The following is a 19,029-nucleotide window of genomic DNA, read 5'->3' as shown; positions in this document are numbered from 1 at the left end:
AAAAATGATGGCTTAAGGCAGTCATTCTCAACCTGTGGGTCCTGAGATGTTTTGGCCTTCAACTTCCAGAAATCCTAACAGCTGGTTGAGAACCACTTGCTTTAGGCTTAAACTGATGATCGGTTCTCCTTTTCTAGAAGCCTTTCATAGTTAAACAATTGGAAATGTTCTGTCTATTGATTATCCTGTAAGGTCGAACTAGATGGTTTACCACATCCCTCCAGTTCTGTGCATGACGTTAACATCCACTTTGAAACCTCCATGGGAAGAAGCAAAACCATATTACTTTCTCCTCTTCAGATACATCATGGGATTCATCAGCAAAGAGCGGGAACGAGCCATCTTGAGCACAAAACCCCCTGGAACCTTCCTGTTGCGTTTCAGTGAGAGCAGCAAGGAAGGTGGGATCACCTTCACATGGGTGGAGAAGGACATCAGCGGTAAGAAGCGGGCCCTGAAATTAGAAGGGCTGCTCAACTATTTGCATTAATTCTATTGTATTTATTATCTGTGTTTCAGCCATTTAATTGATTGAAAGCTTTTCGAAACCTATATTTCTGAAACTACAAGGATAGCCTTCAGGCTATCTGCACATTAAAATTCTGCACATGTTTTGTAGGCACCATCTAAAAAGAGGCATTTTTCTGTGTGAAAGAATGAAGAATGTTTCTTTTAAATTAGTACTTCCCATCTACACGTTTTACCAGCAGTTAGTAATACTATTTTTAATTGTTGCTTGAATTATTGGGAGTAGCTTTCTTTTTTTTTGCTTTAAAAAATTCTGATGAATCTATTGCATACTTCCCTGCTTTTGAATCAATGTTCGCCTTAAGAGCTATACTTACTATGCGAGTAAGGTCTGAAGCAAAGGTCTATTGTTGCAGACCTGCTGAGATCATCGAAATGGAGGTGGCAGACATTGAACTTGGGAGTTTCTGCCTTTAAAGCATATCCTCTACTTTGGAACTGTGCCACATGGACATTTCAGTAATTGCAGAAGCTACACCAGTGGCCGGCAGTCTTATCCTTTCCCCAAAGTTAATGTTCAGGGCCATCATAGCAGCCCAATGCATCATTAAGAGAGAGCCCCATCACTGACAGAAAGATTTCTTTCTTTTCAGACTTTTACCGGGAAAATGCATTTGGTAACCTTTTGCATTGTTGGCTTTTTCTTGGGGGAAATTGTATGTGTTGTTCCTTTTTATGCTGTGGGTTTTTTCTAACACTCATGTAAAACGTTTGACGTAGGAAAGACCCAAATCCAGTCAGTGGAGCCATATACCAAGCAGCAGCTCAACAGCATGTCCTTTGCCGAGATTATCATGGGCTACAAGATCATGGATGCCACCAACATCCTTGTGTCCCCACTTGTTTACTTGTACCCGGATATCCCCAAGGAGGAGGCCTTTGGAAAATACTGTCGCCCTGAGAGCCAGGAACACCCCGAAGCCACTGACCCAGGTAGTTGTTGGCTTTCTGTGCTCTTCTCCTCTGTATTTTGGTGGTGATGGGATTTCTAAGGTAGGTCACCTGTCTGTGGTGCATGCACCTTACACAGGGTGTATTTTAGCCTTTTTAGGTGACAGTTCAATCTTCTAGGGCTGGGGAACCTCATGCTAAAGCTTGCTGTCTTACAGTCCCAATCTTGCCCTTTGGGCACCATCCATTTCACAATAATAACATCATTTGGTTATTTTCCAAATGCTCATCTCCCAAGATTAAAAGACTCTTCTACAAGCATTTATCAAGACAGTATCTCAACACCCATCTAATATAATTCTGGGGTATGTTTTGATTCTTTCTTCTTTCTGCTTATCATTATATTCAAACTAATGACATATTTCTTCCCAACATCCCAGCAGGTACTGCTCCATATCTGAAGACCAAGTTCATCTGTGTGACCCCGTGAGTATGCCTTCATTTTAAGGGGATGGGACTCCCTTAGGCAGAGGTCTATATAGCCATTAGATAGGATTTGTTTATACCTAGGATGGTTTCAAAGTCAATGTGGTCTAGTGGTGTAAATGTTAGACTCGGAGAGCAGGTTCAAATCCCTGCTCAGCCATGAAAGCACACTGGCTGATCTTGGGCAAGGCATGCTCTCTCTTGGAGGAAGGCAAAGGCAAAAACCTTCTCTGAATGTATCTTGTCAAAAATTCCCCATAATAGTTTGTCTCAAGTTCTCCATAAGTCCCAAAGTACTTAAAGGTAGACAGACAACAAGAATGTATTCTTGACCCTCTGCTTCAGTAGCTGGAGGCCTCTGTTCAGAAACTTCACGACTGCTATCACTAAATGTAGCACAAAGGGATGTTGTAAATTGGCTTACCTTGTCCCTATAACAACCCATATCCTGCTCCTACTGCATAGTGAAGGAACAAAATTCCATAAATATTTCTTACTTGCATGACATCATAAACATAATAATAATACCATGGATAATAAGAAAGAACTCGCATTGTCTGTTTATTTCCCCTCCCCAAAATGGTGTTTAAAGTGTGTGTATTGATTGATGTTTGAGCTTTAGCTATGTCCTACTGCACAGAGCAAAGTTAGTGGTTCTGGAGCTGGGGACTGAATTATTTTCAACTAATAACATGAACCTCCTTGCTGCTCCCTCCTTTTTCTTTTTCCCTTCTCCATTTTCTTTCCAGAACAACCTGCAGCAGTACCATTGAACTGCCCATGTCTCCCCGCACACTCGAATCCCTGATCCCTTTTTGCAGTAATGGGGAGGGAGCTGAAGGAAATGCCAGTGGCCAGTTTGGTAAGTGTGGGGGCAGATTGGTGCACTTGTGTGTGGATATTTGTGTGTGTGGCTTGGGGTGAGAGGCTCCGTTCCTACTCTATCTGCATTTGATGTTTGTTTGGTTGCACTATGTAACAAAATTTGAAAAGAATTCTGTTCCTGGTTTGAAAGTGGTATTCCTGTTTAATTGTGCGGTACTTACTTTGAAAGTAGTTATTATACTCCAGAAATTTCATTTTTGTGGCTATGTTGAATTGGTTGAGACTCAATGAGATATTCACTGAAAAGCTATAACAAAATGTGCTGCAGGATGTCCCGCAAAAACAAAGTTTTTTGCAGTTTAATAAACTTTTCCATGTTTGTATTATAGAACCAATTAAGAAATGATATTTATAACCCAGGAACAAAAATAACATAGTGTTACTCATGTCCTTTTATCCCACTTCTCTATGCCAAGGCATAGAACCCAAGATGGCTTAGAATGTTCAATGTATAATGTAGCTTAAAACAAAGTACAGATAACTTAATAAGCCATTCTTCTTAAAACTTTAACCTATTTAAAGCACAAGTTTGAAATATGATGCAGAACATAAGGAAGTTCAACACACCTCATAACAAGGCCCTTTGTAGTAGGAACAGACAGAGAATGAAGAGTTGAAGGTTCCACCCAAAGGAGTCCTTCAAACAGTTGTTAAGAACAGTGGTATCATGCAGTTTACAGATATTGTTGGACTGCAAACCCCAGCACCCACACAGTTAGCCATGAGAGCTAAGTTGCAATCCAGCAACATCTAGAAGGCCGCATAACAGGAGATGCATGAATTAATGACAACAAAAGGAGCTTAAAGGAGGTGGGGTGGAAGAAACCTAGCTAGGAGAAGGAAAATGAGGCAGCACAAGGGCATGAAGAATATTATGCATGCAAAATGACTGGCAAAAGCAGAAAGGAAATGGAATGAAACAAAACCAGCTAAGGTTCAAAAGACCAACTCAGTATTTAAATTGCTGTGCAATGCATCTTCCATGTTTCTTCTGCCCTAAAGTGGGCCGGGGGGGGGGGGGGAGAAAAAAATAAAAATTTTGCCTCAAAAGTCAAATCTTGTGTCGTGGACAAATATTTGTGTTGTAATACCATATCTTCCATATTTTACTCTGCTTTTGATAAAATGGATAAAGGACTGTGATCCCAGCAGGGGCTTTGCCTTTGGCCACTAGATGACATTCCTGTCTTTTTTGTCCTCTTTTCTGCAGAGTCACTGCAAGTCTTCGATATGGAGATGGCTGGCGATTGTGCCAACTCGCCCATGTGACTGGCCCAACCAGGGCAACTGACCAGCTCTGGCTTCCTGGCATGAAACGTCTCCTTCTCTTGCACCACTGTGGAGCCTCCCTCAGCTAGGCTCTGCTCCAGTGGGAGATGCTTGATCCTGGTTTCTCTTGTAGCCACTCAAGTGCCTCCTTGCTGGTGGCTCATTGCCTGAGCCTCTTGGCTTGAGGAAGGGCCCTTCCCTTTAATGTTAGTAGGGATTTACCCCCTTCTCCGCAAAAGTATTTTTCTTTTTATATAAAAGTTAGATTACGGGGTGTCTTATTTTGCTAGATCAAGTGCCTCTTCATACCCACACCCTTGGCAGTACTTCTTGGTCTCCTGTCTTTGTTTGCTTGCATGCTGTGAAAGGCTTATTCCTCCAGCTGGTAGTCACATCCAGATGTTTTCTCAGTATTCAAGCAAAAGGTTGTGCTAAAGAGGCAGGCAGAATGCTCTCTGCTGAGCACAGGGTGGGGATGGGCAATAAATAGGATTGCTTCTTAAAAATAAGTGCAATTTTGTTTTGTACATTGTTGGTTTTTAAAATTTCCCAAATGAACATAAACCTAAGACAACAGTCCTACAAAGTGAAATGACTATGAGTCCACAGAGCCTACATTGGCTTGGTCACCTTGGACTTTGAAGATGGTGGGTAACTAGTATTTGGAAGTATGTATTTTTCAAACCCCTAAGCGACTTGAGCCATACTGATGGGGAACAGTGGCCAAAAGAAGGATGCTCAGATTCATAACCATATAATACAAAATTGACTGAGTAATATCCCAAGGATTGACAAGCATATTCATGGCAGAACTATGATTGGAATCCAAGCCATTCAGCAGAAAGTCCAAATTTCTATATAATATTTCTCTCTGCTGTCCCTCGGTCTCTCTTTCTCTTTTTGTCTCTCATGTAAAGTTTCAGATCTAGGGGACTCTCATACTTTTAAGGCTTTGAGTCCAGATAGCGCAACTAGAATGAAATATAAGAGCCTGGTGGCTGGCAGATGAGTTGTTGGCATTTGGTTCTAATTAATTTTTGTTCTTATTATTTATTTGCACTTTTATGTTGCCCTGCCAAGAAACGCAGGACAGCATACCTGTTTTTTCCTTCCCAAACCCAGGCATGAATTCCATTTTATTCTCACAACAGCCTTGTGAAGCAGCTTTAGCAAAAGTAAGTGGCCCGTGGTTGTCACATGAGCTTGGTGGTCAAGTGGAGACTTGAACCTTGTCTCCCAAGTAGGTGTTCACCATTCTAGTCACCACCCTCCACCACCGCTGTAAATTAGAAGCAAAAGGAGAGCATATTGTAAAGGTGGTGTCTCTTTCGATATTCCAATGCTTTGTTGCTTGAGCTAGCCCAGCTTTTTGCCCAGAAGCCTGTAAATGTGTTGAATGACAACTCCCATAATCCCCTAAACAGCTGGCTGGGGTTAGAGGAAGTATAGTCCAAGATGTCTGGATATATACCCAACTAGTAAACTCTGGGTTAGCCAATTTTTTTTTCTTCATTTTATATCTGCAGCTATACTGAAGACATTCTCTGCCCAGTCTTTGTGTTCAGATCCATGGCGTTCTCTGTTATGCCCGTTTCCATGATTTGTGGTTCAGTAGTTTAACTCTAGTTGTAACCAGTACTGTGATATTAGCACTGGTGTTAGGAACAGAGAATCTGGATGCTCTTGGTCTTATTGTTTTAGTTATTGGGCTTCAGATTGCTATTCCCATATGTCTATGGAAGAGAGTGATAAAACAAGTTTTTCCTCAGTATTACTTAGAGGCACGGGCCATGCTTACTCAGGGTTTCTGGGAGTTATAGTCCAGCACACCTGGACAGCACCAAATGTGGGTAGGCTGCTATAGGGTCTCTAGCTAGTATACAGTTGCACTGGTTGCTTCTAACCAAATAGCTTATTTATGCCAAATTCCATTTTGCATCATTCTTCTCTTTGCTCCTTCCCACATCATTTTCCTGTTTCTGTATAGCTAACTGCTCTTAGGAGTATAACAGTTTAATTTGTTTTGTATATTTTATTGCTGTATCTACAGGCCCCACTTTCTCTTAAATAAAGTCTAATATCATATTTCTCTGGCAGATTGTAATGAGTGAGTTTTTCTGTGTTGGTTGTCTGTGGAATGATTCCACAAAGCAGATGGGCTTGTGAAAAAAGCTTGGAAGAAATAGGCATGGAGCAGTGAAGATAGTCTATGGCCCCACTTACACTATTTAATTCAATTTCAAAAAGATATTGAAGAAAGTGGTTTCGTTGTGCCAATGGTTACCTAGGAAATCGTGGAACCAGTTTGAGGCCTGGACGATGATTACATGAGCCACAGAACATTAAAGCAGATTAGAGCATTGTTTTGCACGGTTTTGTGAAGGTTTCTTGCCTGGCTGCTGCAGTTTGAAGCTAGCTTCAAACTGCATTAAATGTTCAGTGTCTATATGTTTAACACAAAATTCATCTTTTATATACACCTTATAGTCTGACTATTTTAAATAATGGCATACCTTATTTAAAACCATGTACACATTATTAAAAACCATGTATACAAGGTCTGTGTACATGGAACCATCAGAAAGCAAAAGTGTTACTATTCCAACTATCCATGTGGATTATTTTGGAATTTGGAATATTTCAGATTTCAGTATTTCAGATAAAGGATGCTATATCTCAAAGGGGTGAGGGGAGAGACCTGTGGCTGCCCAAAAAACTGAGTGAATGTAGCTCCTAGCAACCCCACTCAATAGAGCCAATAAGGTGGTCATAGTTGACCAAAAACATCTGGAGGGTTATAGTCAACCACTCCTGCAATATATGGACATGTTTCATGGAAGTAAATCCTTTTATGTTGGCCCAGCTACCTGTTGAATTCCTGTGTTCAGTTCTGACTGCTTCCTATTAAAAAGGGCCCTGACAAATTATTGCCTAAAGAAGGGTGACCATGATAGTGAAGGATATCTTGTTATAATAATAAATTATATCAAATTATTCTTGTATCCTGCCACCATCTCCCCAGAGGGACTCAGGGTGGCTTACGCCTGGCACAAAGTGCCTAAAAATACAAAACAAAAAGTACATCTAAAATTAATCACAAATTGAATGAAACAAACAGCACATATAAAACCATGACTTAAAACTTAGTTTAAACGGCATTCATCAATCCAACAACAATTAAACTGTGGTACATGTAGCCAGGCTGTAACACTAGGGCAAGGAATAAGTGCAAAACTATTACAATGGCATGGGATGATGTGCAAGGCTTCATAAAAATTATGTTAGTTAACTGGGGCCTAGGAATTTTCAAATGCTTGTTTAAACATCCAGGTCTTCAGGTCCCTACAGAAAGAGGACAGTGTGGGGGATTGCCTATTCTCCCCGAGAAGGGCATTCCAGAGCCAGGGGGCCACCACCAAGAAGGCTCTCTCCCTCGTCCCCATCAACCATACTTGAGACAGAGGTGGGACCAAGAAGAGGGCCTCCTCGACCAATCTCCGAGCCCACGCACTTTCATAGGGGGGAATGTGGTCCTGTAGGTAGGTAGGACCCGAACCGTATAGGGCTTTATAGGTGATAACTTACAATTTGAATTGGGCCCGGAAACTTATCGGCAGCCAAAGCTGCTTTAGTAGCGGCATGGTGTGCTCCCTATAAGCAGCTCCAGTTAATAATCTGGCTGCCGACCCCTGCACTAATTGCAGTTTCTGAGCCATCTTCAAAGGCAGACCCACATAGAGTGCATGGATGAGGTGCAGACAGTTAATTTTTTGCTTTTGTGCTCCATCCCCAGACTTCTCCCTGCAAGGCAGTGTCAAGCCCCCAAAGGGTGGGAAAGGAAGGGACGAGGGACAGAAACCAGATAATGAAGCTACAGCTGCTCTAGGCTCCTGGTAGGTAGGTAGGAAGGAAAGGAGGAAGGGAAAACTACTCATCCTCATTTCTTCATCATATCACTGGGTCCACCTGGCACTTCATGATCTAAATCACTTACCCAGTCCCTCCTCACTGTTGAGAAGCAACTTCAACTCCTCTTTGGGCTTGACAGCTGATTGACAAGGACAGGTGGGCAGAGCTAAGGTGTAACAACTCAGCCTATGCCTTATGAGGACAGATTGCAAGTATTGGGCATGTATAGCCTGGAGAGATCTAAATGGAGACATGGAAGCTGTCTGAGTATATCAATCAAGTATAGGAGGCCTACAGATAGAGATCAAAGGCACTGTTTCTATAGTGACCTTTCCTTACCTCAATGGATTTTAAATTTCTGGATATGAAAAAAGTACAAGAAAATGGTGGGGAAATATGGGCTTGGGCCATATTTGTGACTAGGTCGGCTGCAGAATAAGAGACAGGACCAATGGGTGGAAATGGCAGGGAAGCAGATCCTCAGTAAGACCTGAGAGAACTGGCAAGAACCGCTCCTTAGTCTATCTCAGGAGGTCATTGGTTGCCCTTTGCTGGAGGTGTTAAAGAAGTTGTTTAGCCATCTGTACTGATAAGGAACTAGATGGTCCTCAGATACATTTCTAACATATGTGTGTGTGTGTGGGGGGGGGGGGGATGTTGAATTTTGGCATCTGGTTTAATTGAGTCTTTATTCTGTTGCAGGCCACAGTGGTGCAAAAAAAACAAAACAAAACCCTGATATAGAGGATTTCTCTACCCTTCAAAGTGTGAATGGGAGGGGAGGGAATTTAGTGATTTTGGTGGAAGCCACAAGATCCAATGGAAGGACACCTTAAAGCCTCCTGTTCTATGAGTCTATGAACTTCCTGGGGCAAGGACCAATATGTAATTGTACAAAAGGTTGTATTTTAACTATGAATGATTATAAGGAAGGGACAGGAGTATTCTCACCCATTTAAACATTCAGCAAACAAAAAAGTAAATTCCTAACACACCACCATGGAGACATGAACCTGGCCACCAATACTAAAAAAAAACCCTTCTAAAATCAGAACAGTAATTAAAGAACAATGATCTGAAAACAGGAAAGTCAGACATAAAACAATCAGGGCCAGTTAACACCTCCCAACAAAGGATTCCCCCAGGCAGGAAGTAGCCAGGCTTTGAAGCTAGCAAGGCCATTAAATGCTAGTCAAGGTGATTAATTACAACATTCACACTGGCCTCCAACAGACAAGAGTTCTTTCTCCCACCCTGGACCTACCACAGATATATAAACCTCCCTTGCTTAGTTTCCAATATACCTCACAACCTCTGAGGATGCCTGCCATAGATGTGGGTAAAGCGTCAGGAGAGAATGCTTCTGGAACATAGCCATACAGCCTGGAAAACTTACAGTAACCCAGTGATTCTGGCCATGAAAGCCTTCGACAACACAATGGCTGTGTATGTCCCAGAATGTGCCACGTCTCTTCTTTCTGTTCCAGAAGAACATGTGCAATAATAGACAAACTGTCCTCATCAGTTATTACTACTCTTCTAACTGAATTCCTAATAAGTTGGAAAGGAACACAATGTAACCGCCAGGCTTTGGAAGAGAAAGAGATTGGTGATATGCTGTCACCATGTGGTCATTTCAAAACATTACAGCTGTAATTCTCTGCTCAAGTCTCACTGCTTTGAATGTAATAGCAACACCTATGCCTACTTCTAGTGTAAAGAGGACAAAGACCAAAATCAAGTCCCTTTTGCTGTTCCTGGTCTTTGACAATATTCTGAAAATTTTACCTGCTTTTCCTTTACCAAATGGTTGTGCCTAACCTAATAACATTTTAAAATAAATCAACTGTTGTTTGCCATCAAGTGGACTTTAATTTACGATCATGCTATAAATAGGAGCTGGTATGGTGTAGTAGTTTGAATGGTGGACTACAACTCTGGAGGACATGGTTTGAATACCTGCTCAACATGGAAACCCACTGGCTGAACTTCAGCAGGTTGGACTTAGCCCCAGAGAAAGGCGAAGGCCAGAGCCGGCCCTAGGTATTTTTTAAGTGTAGGCGAACAGAATTTTGCCCCCCCCCCCCCAAACCAATCACTGAAAAATAAAAGCAGGAGGGATTAAGGAAAAGCCTATTAAACATCAAATTACATTAATATTTTACAAATTAAGCACTAAAACATAATGTTTTACAACAAATCAACAGAAAAAGCAATTCAATACCTTGCGGAGGTAGGCCGCAGGAGACAGGAGTTGCCTCGATGGCGCCCCCAACAAGATGGCGCCACAGGCAACTGCCTAGTTGGCCTGGTGGTTGAACCGCCTCTGGCGAAGGCAAACCCACTCTGAACAGTTTTTTTTCAAGAAAACCCCATGATAGGGTTGCTTACAGGTCATTATCAGTCAGAAGGCACACAGCAACAACAATGAATGAGAGACCTCCAGGATTCCCAGTCATTAACAGCCCTACACAGCTCTTGCAAACTCAGGACTGTGGCTTCTTTAACTGAGTCAACCTACCCATAAAGTTATCTTTTCCTTTTCCTATTGTCTTCTGCTTTACCAAATATTCCAATTCTTTGCAATAAGTCATTTCATCTCATGGTGTATCCGAAGTTCAATGCCTTAGTTTAGTTATCTTAGTATTTAGAGAGTTCAGGCTTGATTTGCTCGGGTGGTTTATGACTTAGGGTTACCCTAAGGCAGCCTTTAATAGGACTTTCTTGGCAAGTTTTGTTCAGAGGGAGGCTGCCATTGATTTCTGAACAGGCAAAAACAAGTGACTTGCCCAAATTCTTCAAGTGTGCTGCTATGGTCGAGTGGAAATTTGAACCCTGATCTCTGGGAGTTCAGGTCCAACACTCAAACCATTTAAAACATGAACTCACATGTGAAAACGGAATCATTTAAACACTAAAGTCTCCATTGTCAAAGTTCATTCTTTCTTTCCCCTTTTTGCTTTGGGTTCTACTTATCCCTAGACTCAGATGGGTTTGCCCTGCCCTTGAGAGCTTTAGGTCCATACAAGGGCAGTGTATATGTATGCATATGTGTGTGTGTGTGTGTGTGTGTGTGTGTGTGTGTCTATATATATATATTTCAACAGTTGATAGCTTTCCTTGTCAAAATGCTGCTAATAGGCACACTTTCCTTCTACCTAAACCAGTCTGTCCACTAGCTTTGTCCTTCCCCAGTAAGAGACAGGGCACCATTCTAGCCAGATAACCCCAGGGTACTCTAAAGGCACTATATCCCATTTTTGCAAAAAAAAAAATCAGCCTTGGTTAGATAGGGACCAATGGATGCCAGGTGCTGTAGGCTATATTTCAGAGGAAGGAACTGGCAAAACTACCTATGGGTATTCCTTGCTTTGAAAAAAAACCCTCTGAAATTCAAAGGGCCATGCGCCAACAGGTAATGAGATGTACACAAGGAAAGTCTGTTGTCTTGTCACTACATCTGTGTGAACATAGCATAACCTCTCCCTTGAAAGCCTCGGCTGCTGTCTTTTGCTTCATCCAGCAGGGATTGCACGTAACCACATTTGCAAGCAAATCTGAGATGCAAAATGACTCTCTATTAATACCCTTGAATTGGTGGAGTATGTGATAAAGAGGCAAGAAGCAAGGAGACTACCCATAATTTGTGTATGTGTGTGTGGCAGGTGTGACTTGAAAAACTGCAAGTCGCTTCTGGTGTGAGACAATTGGCCGTCTGCAAGGACATTGCCCAGGGGATGTCCAGATGTTTTGATGTTTTACTATCCTGTGGGAGGCTTCTCTCATGTCCCTGCATGGGAAGTTGGAGCTGACAGATGGGAGCTCACCACACTCCCTGGATTCAAACCACTGACCTTTTGGTCAGCAGTCCTACCATCACAAGGGTTTAACCCATTGTACCACCAGGTGCTCCACCCGTAATTGATGAAAGTGGGTAATGTCCTCAGGCATATAGATTAGGCAGTAGAAGATTTGCTGCAGCTCTGGAGCATTGCTAGAGAGAAAAAGAGTTTACTCTCCCCTAGAAAGATGGACCCCATGCAGTGTCCCCCTTCAAAAAAACTCTGCTCCAAGTAAATTCAGTCTCTGAGATTGGAACAAGCATGGTAAGTCTGCAACCCATCCCCTCCTTTCACTCACAGACCTCAGCCACCTGTCTGTCCTTTCCTCTGTGGGGAGTTTATTTACCCTCTCTCAGCCTCTGATAAAAATCTGGAGAAACAGTGTTGGCCATGAGAAGCTTAACCATATGGCCAGAAAGTAAATTATCATCCACATGCACAGATATCACAACAAATGGAGCACTGGTCCAATTCAGGTACCTTAGGGTGCATCCACACAGCCCTATATTCCAGAATATCAAGGCAGAAAATCCCACAACCATCCTTGTGGGAGGCTTCTCTCATGTCCCCTCATGGAGCTGGAGCTGACAGAGGGAGCTCACCCATGCTCTCCCCGGGTTGGACTTGAACCGACGACCTTCAGGTCAGCAACCCAACCTTCAAGTCAGCAGTTCTACCAGCCCAAAGGTTTAACCACTGTGCCACCGGGGGCTCCTATAACATGAATTAATGTTCATGTACATTTTATATACATAGCTTGAAGATAATTTTATACAATATTTTTAATAACTGCGTGCATGAAGCAAAGTTTGCATATATTGAACCATCAGAAAGCAAATCTTAGCCACCCATGTAGATAATTTTGGATTTTGCAGTATTTCGGAATTCTGGATAAGGAGACTCAGTACATAGTGCCTGCTGCCAGATTTGTTCGTCTTTCAAAATTTCTCTTTCCTCTCTCCTGCTATAGAAGGATTATGATTAGAACCTCACTGATCTTAACCCAAAGCTCTTGGAAACACACTACAGGAGCTCAAAACAATCATCCCATCTGTTTTATCTTGACCTTTTCATCTTTTTAATAACAGTTATCCCTAATGGGGGGTGGGTTTCTCATCAGGAGAGTGGGAGAGGGTCTCACGTAAGACCTTTGTTCTCCTACAGATTGTGATAATAATCACTCTTTTCCAGCTATTTTATTGAGCCAACTCTGTCCCTCACAACTATTTTCATTGACAAGCCCTTGTTCTCCAGCTTTAGACACCAACCTTGACTGAATTTAATCTATTTTGAGCTTATGTTGTTGGAGCCATTTCAATGCAATAGCAGAGATTGCTTAAGCAAAAAATCACAATCATTAACATTAATCTTGCCGCAGCCCCCTCCTTGTTTTCCCAAATCCAGTTCACTGCCTCTACACTTGTTTATAACCTATTTTTACAGCTGTTTTTCAACATCTCTCCTCCAGTTTATCCTCCATGTTTCCTCCATGAAGTCAATGTAAGTAGCTGCCACATTCCTCTGCCCACAGTTTGTGTGATAGATCTAGATTTCAGTTGCAGTGCAGTTGAATGATGATGTTCTTTTATATTTATTTAATGTCCTCCAGCATTTCACAGATGAAAATCAGGACACTTGAATGAACCTTTCTCCCAAGGTTCTATGCAACATCAGAGTGTGGTTACAATGGCATCACCACATGGATGCACAGACACATGCTTTTTTGCCAATTACTCCCAGAATCTCCCACCCAGAATAGGCAAAATAGCCACTGGCCATACTGGATAAAGTAATGGTTCCAATCTCTGGCTGTCTATCTGTACATTTGTCTAGTGTGAAGTGCATATGTCCATGCATTCATATGCATGCATGCAGATTTCACTTGTGTTAAATTGAGGAAAGTCCTGGTTAAAAGTGCAGGGGGGGGAAAGGAATGCTATTGCCCTCATCGACTATGCCCTGGTCTTCTACAAAATTTCCACAATTAGAAACCTCCCTATTTAGCTAGGGTTTGGGGACATTGAAGGTTTGAAGATGCTGTACTAAACTATACATTTTATATTTGTTACAGATAATTAAATTGCTACAAAATGTTGAATCATTTTAATTACTGTGGTTTTCATTGGGGGAGTAGGGTGGGGGTGGCAGTATCTTCCTGCTTTTTGTGATAGACTAAGCTCTCCTAAATGGACCCATGGAATAGGAGAGTGACAGGTCCTCTACTATAATTCCAATCCCTTCCAGTCCATGCCAATCAGGATAAAAGATATTTATACAGAATTGCACAGAACTTTTTGGCTTGCCAAATCTGGGTATTGACTATTCCCTCCCTTTGACCAGGGGAGAGGATGGAGAGATAAGGTGTGCCAGTTCCACATCCTGTCTGGGGAAATAAAGTGATACATAGGATTCTACACTAGTTCCCCTCCTCAGTTCTGAAATACTCATTTTTGAAATTTCATATTAGTAAATGCCTGCAATTATTTTCCACCTGGTCAAACACAGTGAAGACCTTCACCACAGAGGAGCACCTTTCTTCTAATAGCAATAGCAATAGCTGCTACAGATCCGTCATCAAATGGGTTCAGTGTTCTCTGAATACGGATGAACTATAACTCCAGGATGTCAAGGTCAATAACCTCCAAACCCCACCAGTATGCAAATTTGGCCATGTTTGGTCTGTGTGCCAAGTGAATTCCAGGTCCATTGTTGGTGGGGTTCAGAGTGCTCTTAGATTGAAGGCAGGGCCGGCCCCACCATAGAGGCCACGTGAGGCGGCCGCCTCAGGCGCAGGTCCCCGGGGGGCGCCGTCAGGCTTCCCCTGCCCCAGCGGGGACCATGGGCTCGCTCGCTGGTGAACAGGAAGGCCTGTTCGGCGATGAGCGAGCTCCACATGGCCGCTACTGGCTGGGCAAGGCCAGCCAGGCCAGGGCGCACTGGGCGGGAGGCGGGGCAGTGCCCTGATGGTGCCCCGCCTCCCGCCCAGTGCACCCTGGCCTGGCTGGCCTTGCCCAGCGTGGCCTGGAGGGACCGCCGCTGCAGTCTGGCCAGCTGGAAAAGGCCAGACGGGTGAGGGTGAGTAGCGTGGGAGGCGGGGCCAGGGTTGGCCCCGCCTCCTGCGCTGCTCGCCCTGACCCCGCCTCCCACGCTGCATGAGAGGCGGGGTCAGGACGAGCAGCGCGGGAGGTGGGGCCAGGGCGCGGGAGGCGGGGCCCGCCGGCGCCACGGGAGACGTGGCCATGTGCCTCCCACGGCACATGGCCACGCCTCCCGCGGCGCCGGCGGGGGGGGGGCGCTTTTCCCCACCCCCGCTTAATATTTTAAATTATCTCCGGCCGGCCCTGATTGAAGGTGAACTGTACATACCAGTTCCTACAACTCTTATAAATCATGGTGAATTCTCCTCAAACCTCTTCAGTATGTTCAGTTGCTGATCAATTCCTCTGTTTGCTGTGTGTCATAGGAAAGGGCAGGGAAGAGTTAAGAGAGAGGCAGTGTGTGTGGCCATGCAAATGGAGAGAGAAAGGAACACTGGGATGTGCTTGTTGTAACCTGCAATGTCCTTGGTGGGAGTGACTTGGTGGCTCCACAACACTGGGAACGATGGCCTGTTTGTGGAGGCCGAATGCTGTCTGTGTGAGCACATGCACACATACAGATTTTCACTTTTATTATGTATATAGATTATTCTTAACTTTTGACTTTTAAAAGAAAATGCTGGATCCTAAATATTTTGAGTAAATGATACGAGTAAGATCTAGATGCATGAGAAAAAGAAATCTTATCTTGCATATTAACAGTGGGGGAGAAGCAGTAGCAACCTATAGCATTGACTAGGTATGGTGAGGAAAAATCATGCAGATGATAGTAGGGCTGCAAGAGTGGAAACTAGAGAGGTCTCTTTTATCTCAATTGTTGTGTAGAAGATGGGGTACTATTCCATTAATAGGGTGAAAGATAGAATTTTAGTGTGTGTGGCTTATTCCCTGGTTTTGTGAGAAGCAATACTTGCTGAAATTCCCTCTTCTACACAATCCTTAAAGGTACCAGAGCTCTCTCCATTTTCGACCTGACAGCCCTCGATAGTACTAAGTAACCATGACAGCAAGGTTGTTAAAACAAAAAAATTGGCTTGGTTGGATGGCTATTCCACTGGTTTGTACAAAAGCAATGAATTTTCATAGCATTCTATAAAGAAGAGCGCAATCAAAATCTTGGTATTATCAAGATACCACACAAAGACTGTTGTGCAAGTTCAATTTTCAAGGAATGATGTCATTTTGCCAGTGTTACTAGAAAACAGTGTGGCATGCTACTGTTAATCTGGTTGCATTGGGAAATGTGTCTTGGAAGCAATGGGAAATTAAGCACACACCTCCCAAATGAATTTGTCCATAGCTGCTTCAAAAGAAATATTTCTTTTGAGTTTACTGAAAATGCAGATGATATTTTTTTTCAAAATTCAAGCAATAAGATGGAAGTGAAGAAGAAGGATCAAAAGAGAATTCAGTTAAAAGCTTCTTTATTCCATTTACTCTTACTTTGCATGTTAATGTCTTAAGTAAACATAACTATACCTACTTTTTAAAAACCTGCTAGCAAACTCCAGGTATATGGAGGTCTAAGGAAAATCAAAGAGTTGTGGATGCAGCAGTAGTATCACTTGAGTTCGAATCAGCAACTCACGGTGTCATCATGGATCCTTAGTATTGATGTTTTGAACAAATTAACTCTTCATTTTTACAAGTGCAATTCATAAAGTTATATTGCTGGAAAACAACAACAAATGTCATATTTCCACCTTACAAAATTTTACAAGTCTTTTGATCCAGTATCTGTAAGCAGGAGGAGCCCAGTATTCAAACTGGCAACCTATTAAGATTTCCCTTTTGGTGATTGGTGAAAGGGTTATAGCACTAGCCTGGAGAAGTACAGAACAATGAGGGCTTTTGTGCCTTTAATTAAATGTTCCTCTTTGCCAGTTCTTCCTATTTTATTGTTTTCTGTTTATCTAGGCTAGGCAATTAGGTAGATACAACCTCACTCTTGCTTCTTGGGCTCACTGTCACTTTTTGTTAGAGACAGAATTGTGGTTTGAGCACTGGACTATTACCCTTGAGACTAGGATTTGAATTACTGCTCAGCCATGGAAATCAGCTGGGCAAGTTATACTCTCTCGGCTTAAAGGAAAGCAAAGGCAAACCCACTCTGAAAAAATCTTGCCAAGGAAACCTGGTTTGCCTTGGCTTGCCTTCGGGTAACCATAAGTTGGAAATAACTTGAACAACATTGTTGCCATGCAGTGAGATTTTAATTACGCATCTACTCTCATTTTTGTGCTTGCTTGCTTTTGAAACAGGTGCTAGTTCCCCATAAAATAAAAAATGCAAAGAAATAAGCAAGGAACCCTCTCCATTCTACAGAAATATCTATGGTGCAGTAGTTTTAAAAAGCCATTTAGAAGACAATTAAAGCAATGCATCATGAATCTCCCTAATGGAAAGCAACAAAGTAGGGGAAAGCGGCAAATGTTATAGCAGGATGTTAAGTGCCATGTGGATTCAATGTAGATCCCCATGTTTAAATTCAACTCATTACGTTTTTACATTTAGCTGCCCTACAGACACCTAGTACTACATAGAAGAAATCATTGGCTTACATCAGCACATAGGGCATATTGTCAGGACCCAGGCTGCAGAGCACCAATAACCATGCGCAGAGACCAGAATCTATCTAATATCTTTATTAAAGAAATATATAAAGTCAATAAAAACAAGTGAAGAATATAGTTCAGAAGCAGACCTTTCTGATGAGGTCAAATATAGTCCAGAAATATATTATCCAATATAAGATATTAAAGTCCAAAGTTATAATCCACTTGGCTGAAACACACACTTTGCCAAGCAAAGTGTGGGGAATGACAGGGTCCTTAAAATCCAAAGTAGCTTGACAACAAGGCTGGAAAATAGACTTGATTCTTGGCTAAAACAAAACTTGAAACAAGGCAAACATGAAACATGAACTGAGTCCATAGAAGTCCGTGAAACAAGGCTAGGCTGGAAACTTGATCCGTGAAACAAGACAAGGCTGAAAACTCGATCCAGGAAACAGGGAACTGGGGTACGTAGTCCACACACGATCTCTCTCCTCAAGCTGAACAAATTGACTCCGCAAGGTTCCCCTTGCGGCAAAACCCCTATATAGGATCTTGTTTTCCCGCCAATAGAACACTTTCCCTGGAGAACAAGAAATGAAACCCAAACTGTGTCCAGATGCATGACTCCTCAGAATTTCCCAAGGGAAGCAGACTTAATCAACTAATTGTCTGGCAGCGATTCTGAGGCTCCGGCGATTAGCCTCCCTCACTCCTCTATCTCTATTATAATTGTCCTTTCGGGAAAATGGGGGAGAATTCTGCCCAAGGCTTGTTTGGTTAGCTTCCTGAGGACAAACATCCTCCAGGTGGCGAGGCTCCGATTCAAGCTGAACCGGTGGAAATCCCAAATTTTCCTCCTCATCTGCCACAATAGCACTAGGAACGGGACTACAAGGCCCATGAGACATCACACATATGCATTTAAAGCTGCCTGAAGGAGGTGAGTCTATGGTATTTATGAAAATTACTATCACTACTGCCCTTTTCTTTTTGTTTCTTAATGTTCTGTCAAATACTTCTGGTGTTATTAATACAGAGAAATGGAAGTTGACAAATCTGATTTCTCCAAGGCAAGAAGGCAGCAGTTCAAAAGCTGAATTTCTGAGTCAGCACCCTATGGCCCTTGGTACAGATGTGAGTGAGGCAGAGGAGATATTCACCTTTACCACATTTCTTGGGAGACTGTTGATAAGGGGGTGGATGTGGTTTTCCAGAGAAGGAATTGTGTTTGTTTCCAGTACAGAAACTGGAAACTGGCATGTATGTAAATCCTGACTAACTTGGACAAGGGCAATGTGTTTTTGTTGAGGAACAAATGTTCTGCATCGTGTTATGTTGAATGCTCGCAATTACTGTGGAGTTTTAAATGAGTCACGGTGACCAATCCCTCCCCCACTTTTTTCATGGTGGGGAGTAGGTATTGCTTGCTGTTAGATGGTTAGAAAATGAGAACAGGCTGGTGGTGGGAGGAAAAGAGATGGCAAAGGTTACCCTGGCAACTGCTCAAGTCAAGTGAAGGTGGAACAAATACACTGGGTGCTTTCCCCCCAATAAGTCCTGTCT

General features: G+C 42.7%; 1 protein-coding gene across 5 annotated transcripts in view; it reads left to right on the top strand.

The window, feature by feature from the left end:
• stat3 (signal transducer and activator of transcription 3) overlaps nt 1-6,152 on the top strand; it is a 60,311-nt gene extending 54,159 nt beyond the window's left edge. For 2 of the 5 annotated variants that reach the window (XM_016994595.2, XM_062957735.1), the window contains 5 exons: nt 301-440; nt 1,249-1,464; nt 1,863-1,905; nt 2,655-2,767; nt 4,001-6,152. In XM_016994595.2, the coding sequence (XP_016850084.1) occupies nt 301-440; nt 1,249-1,464; nt 1,863-1,905; nt 2,655-2,767; nt 4,001-4,059 (571 nt within the window). In that variant the 3' untranslated portion in view covers nt 4,060-6,152. Of the gene's footprint in view, nt 1-300; nt 441-1,248; nt 1,465-1,859; nt 1,906-2,654; nt 2,768-4,000 lie in introns of all 5 variants that reach the window. The other 3 variants (XM_008113408.3, XM_003222478.4, XM_008113409.3) reach the window with 3 other exon arrangements.
• The last annotated feature ends 12,877 nt before the right edge of the window (nt 6,153-19,029 follow it).

The sequence above is a fragment of the Anolis carolinensis genome, chromosome 6 (genome assembly GCF_035594765.1).
Source record: "Anolis carolinensis isolate JA03-04 chromosome 6, rAnoCar3.1.pri, whole genome shotgun sequence".
Taxonomy (NCBI): Eukaryota; Metazoa; Chordata; class Lepidosauria; order Squamata; family Dactyloidae; genus Anolis; species Anolis carolinensis.
This window is presented reverse-complemented; position numbering and strand designations above follow the sequence as displayed.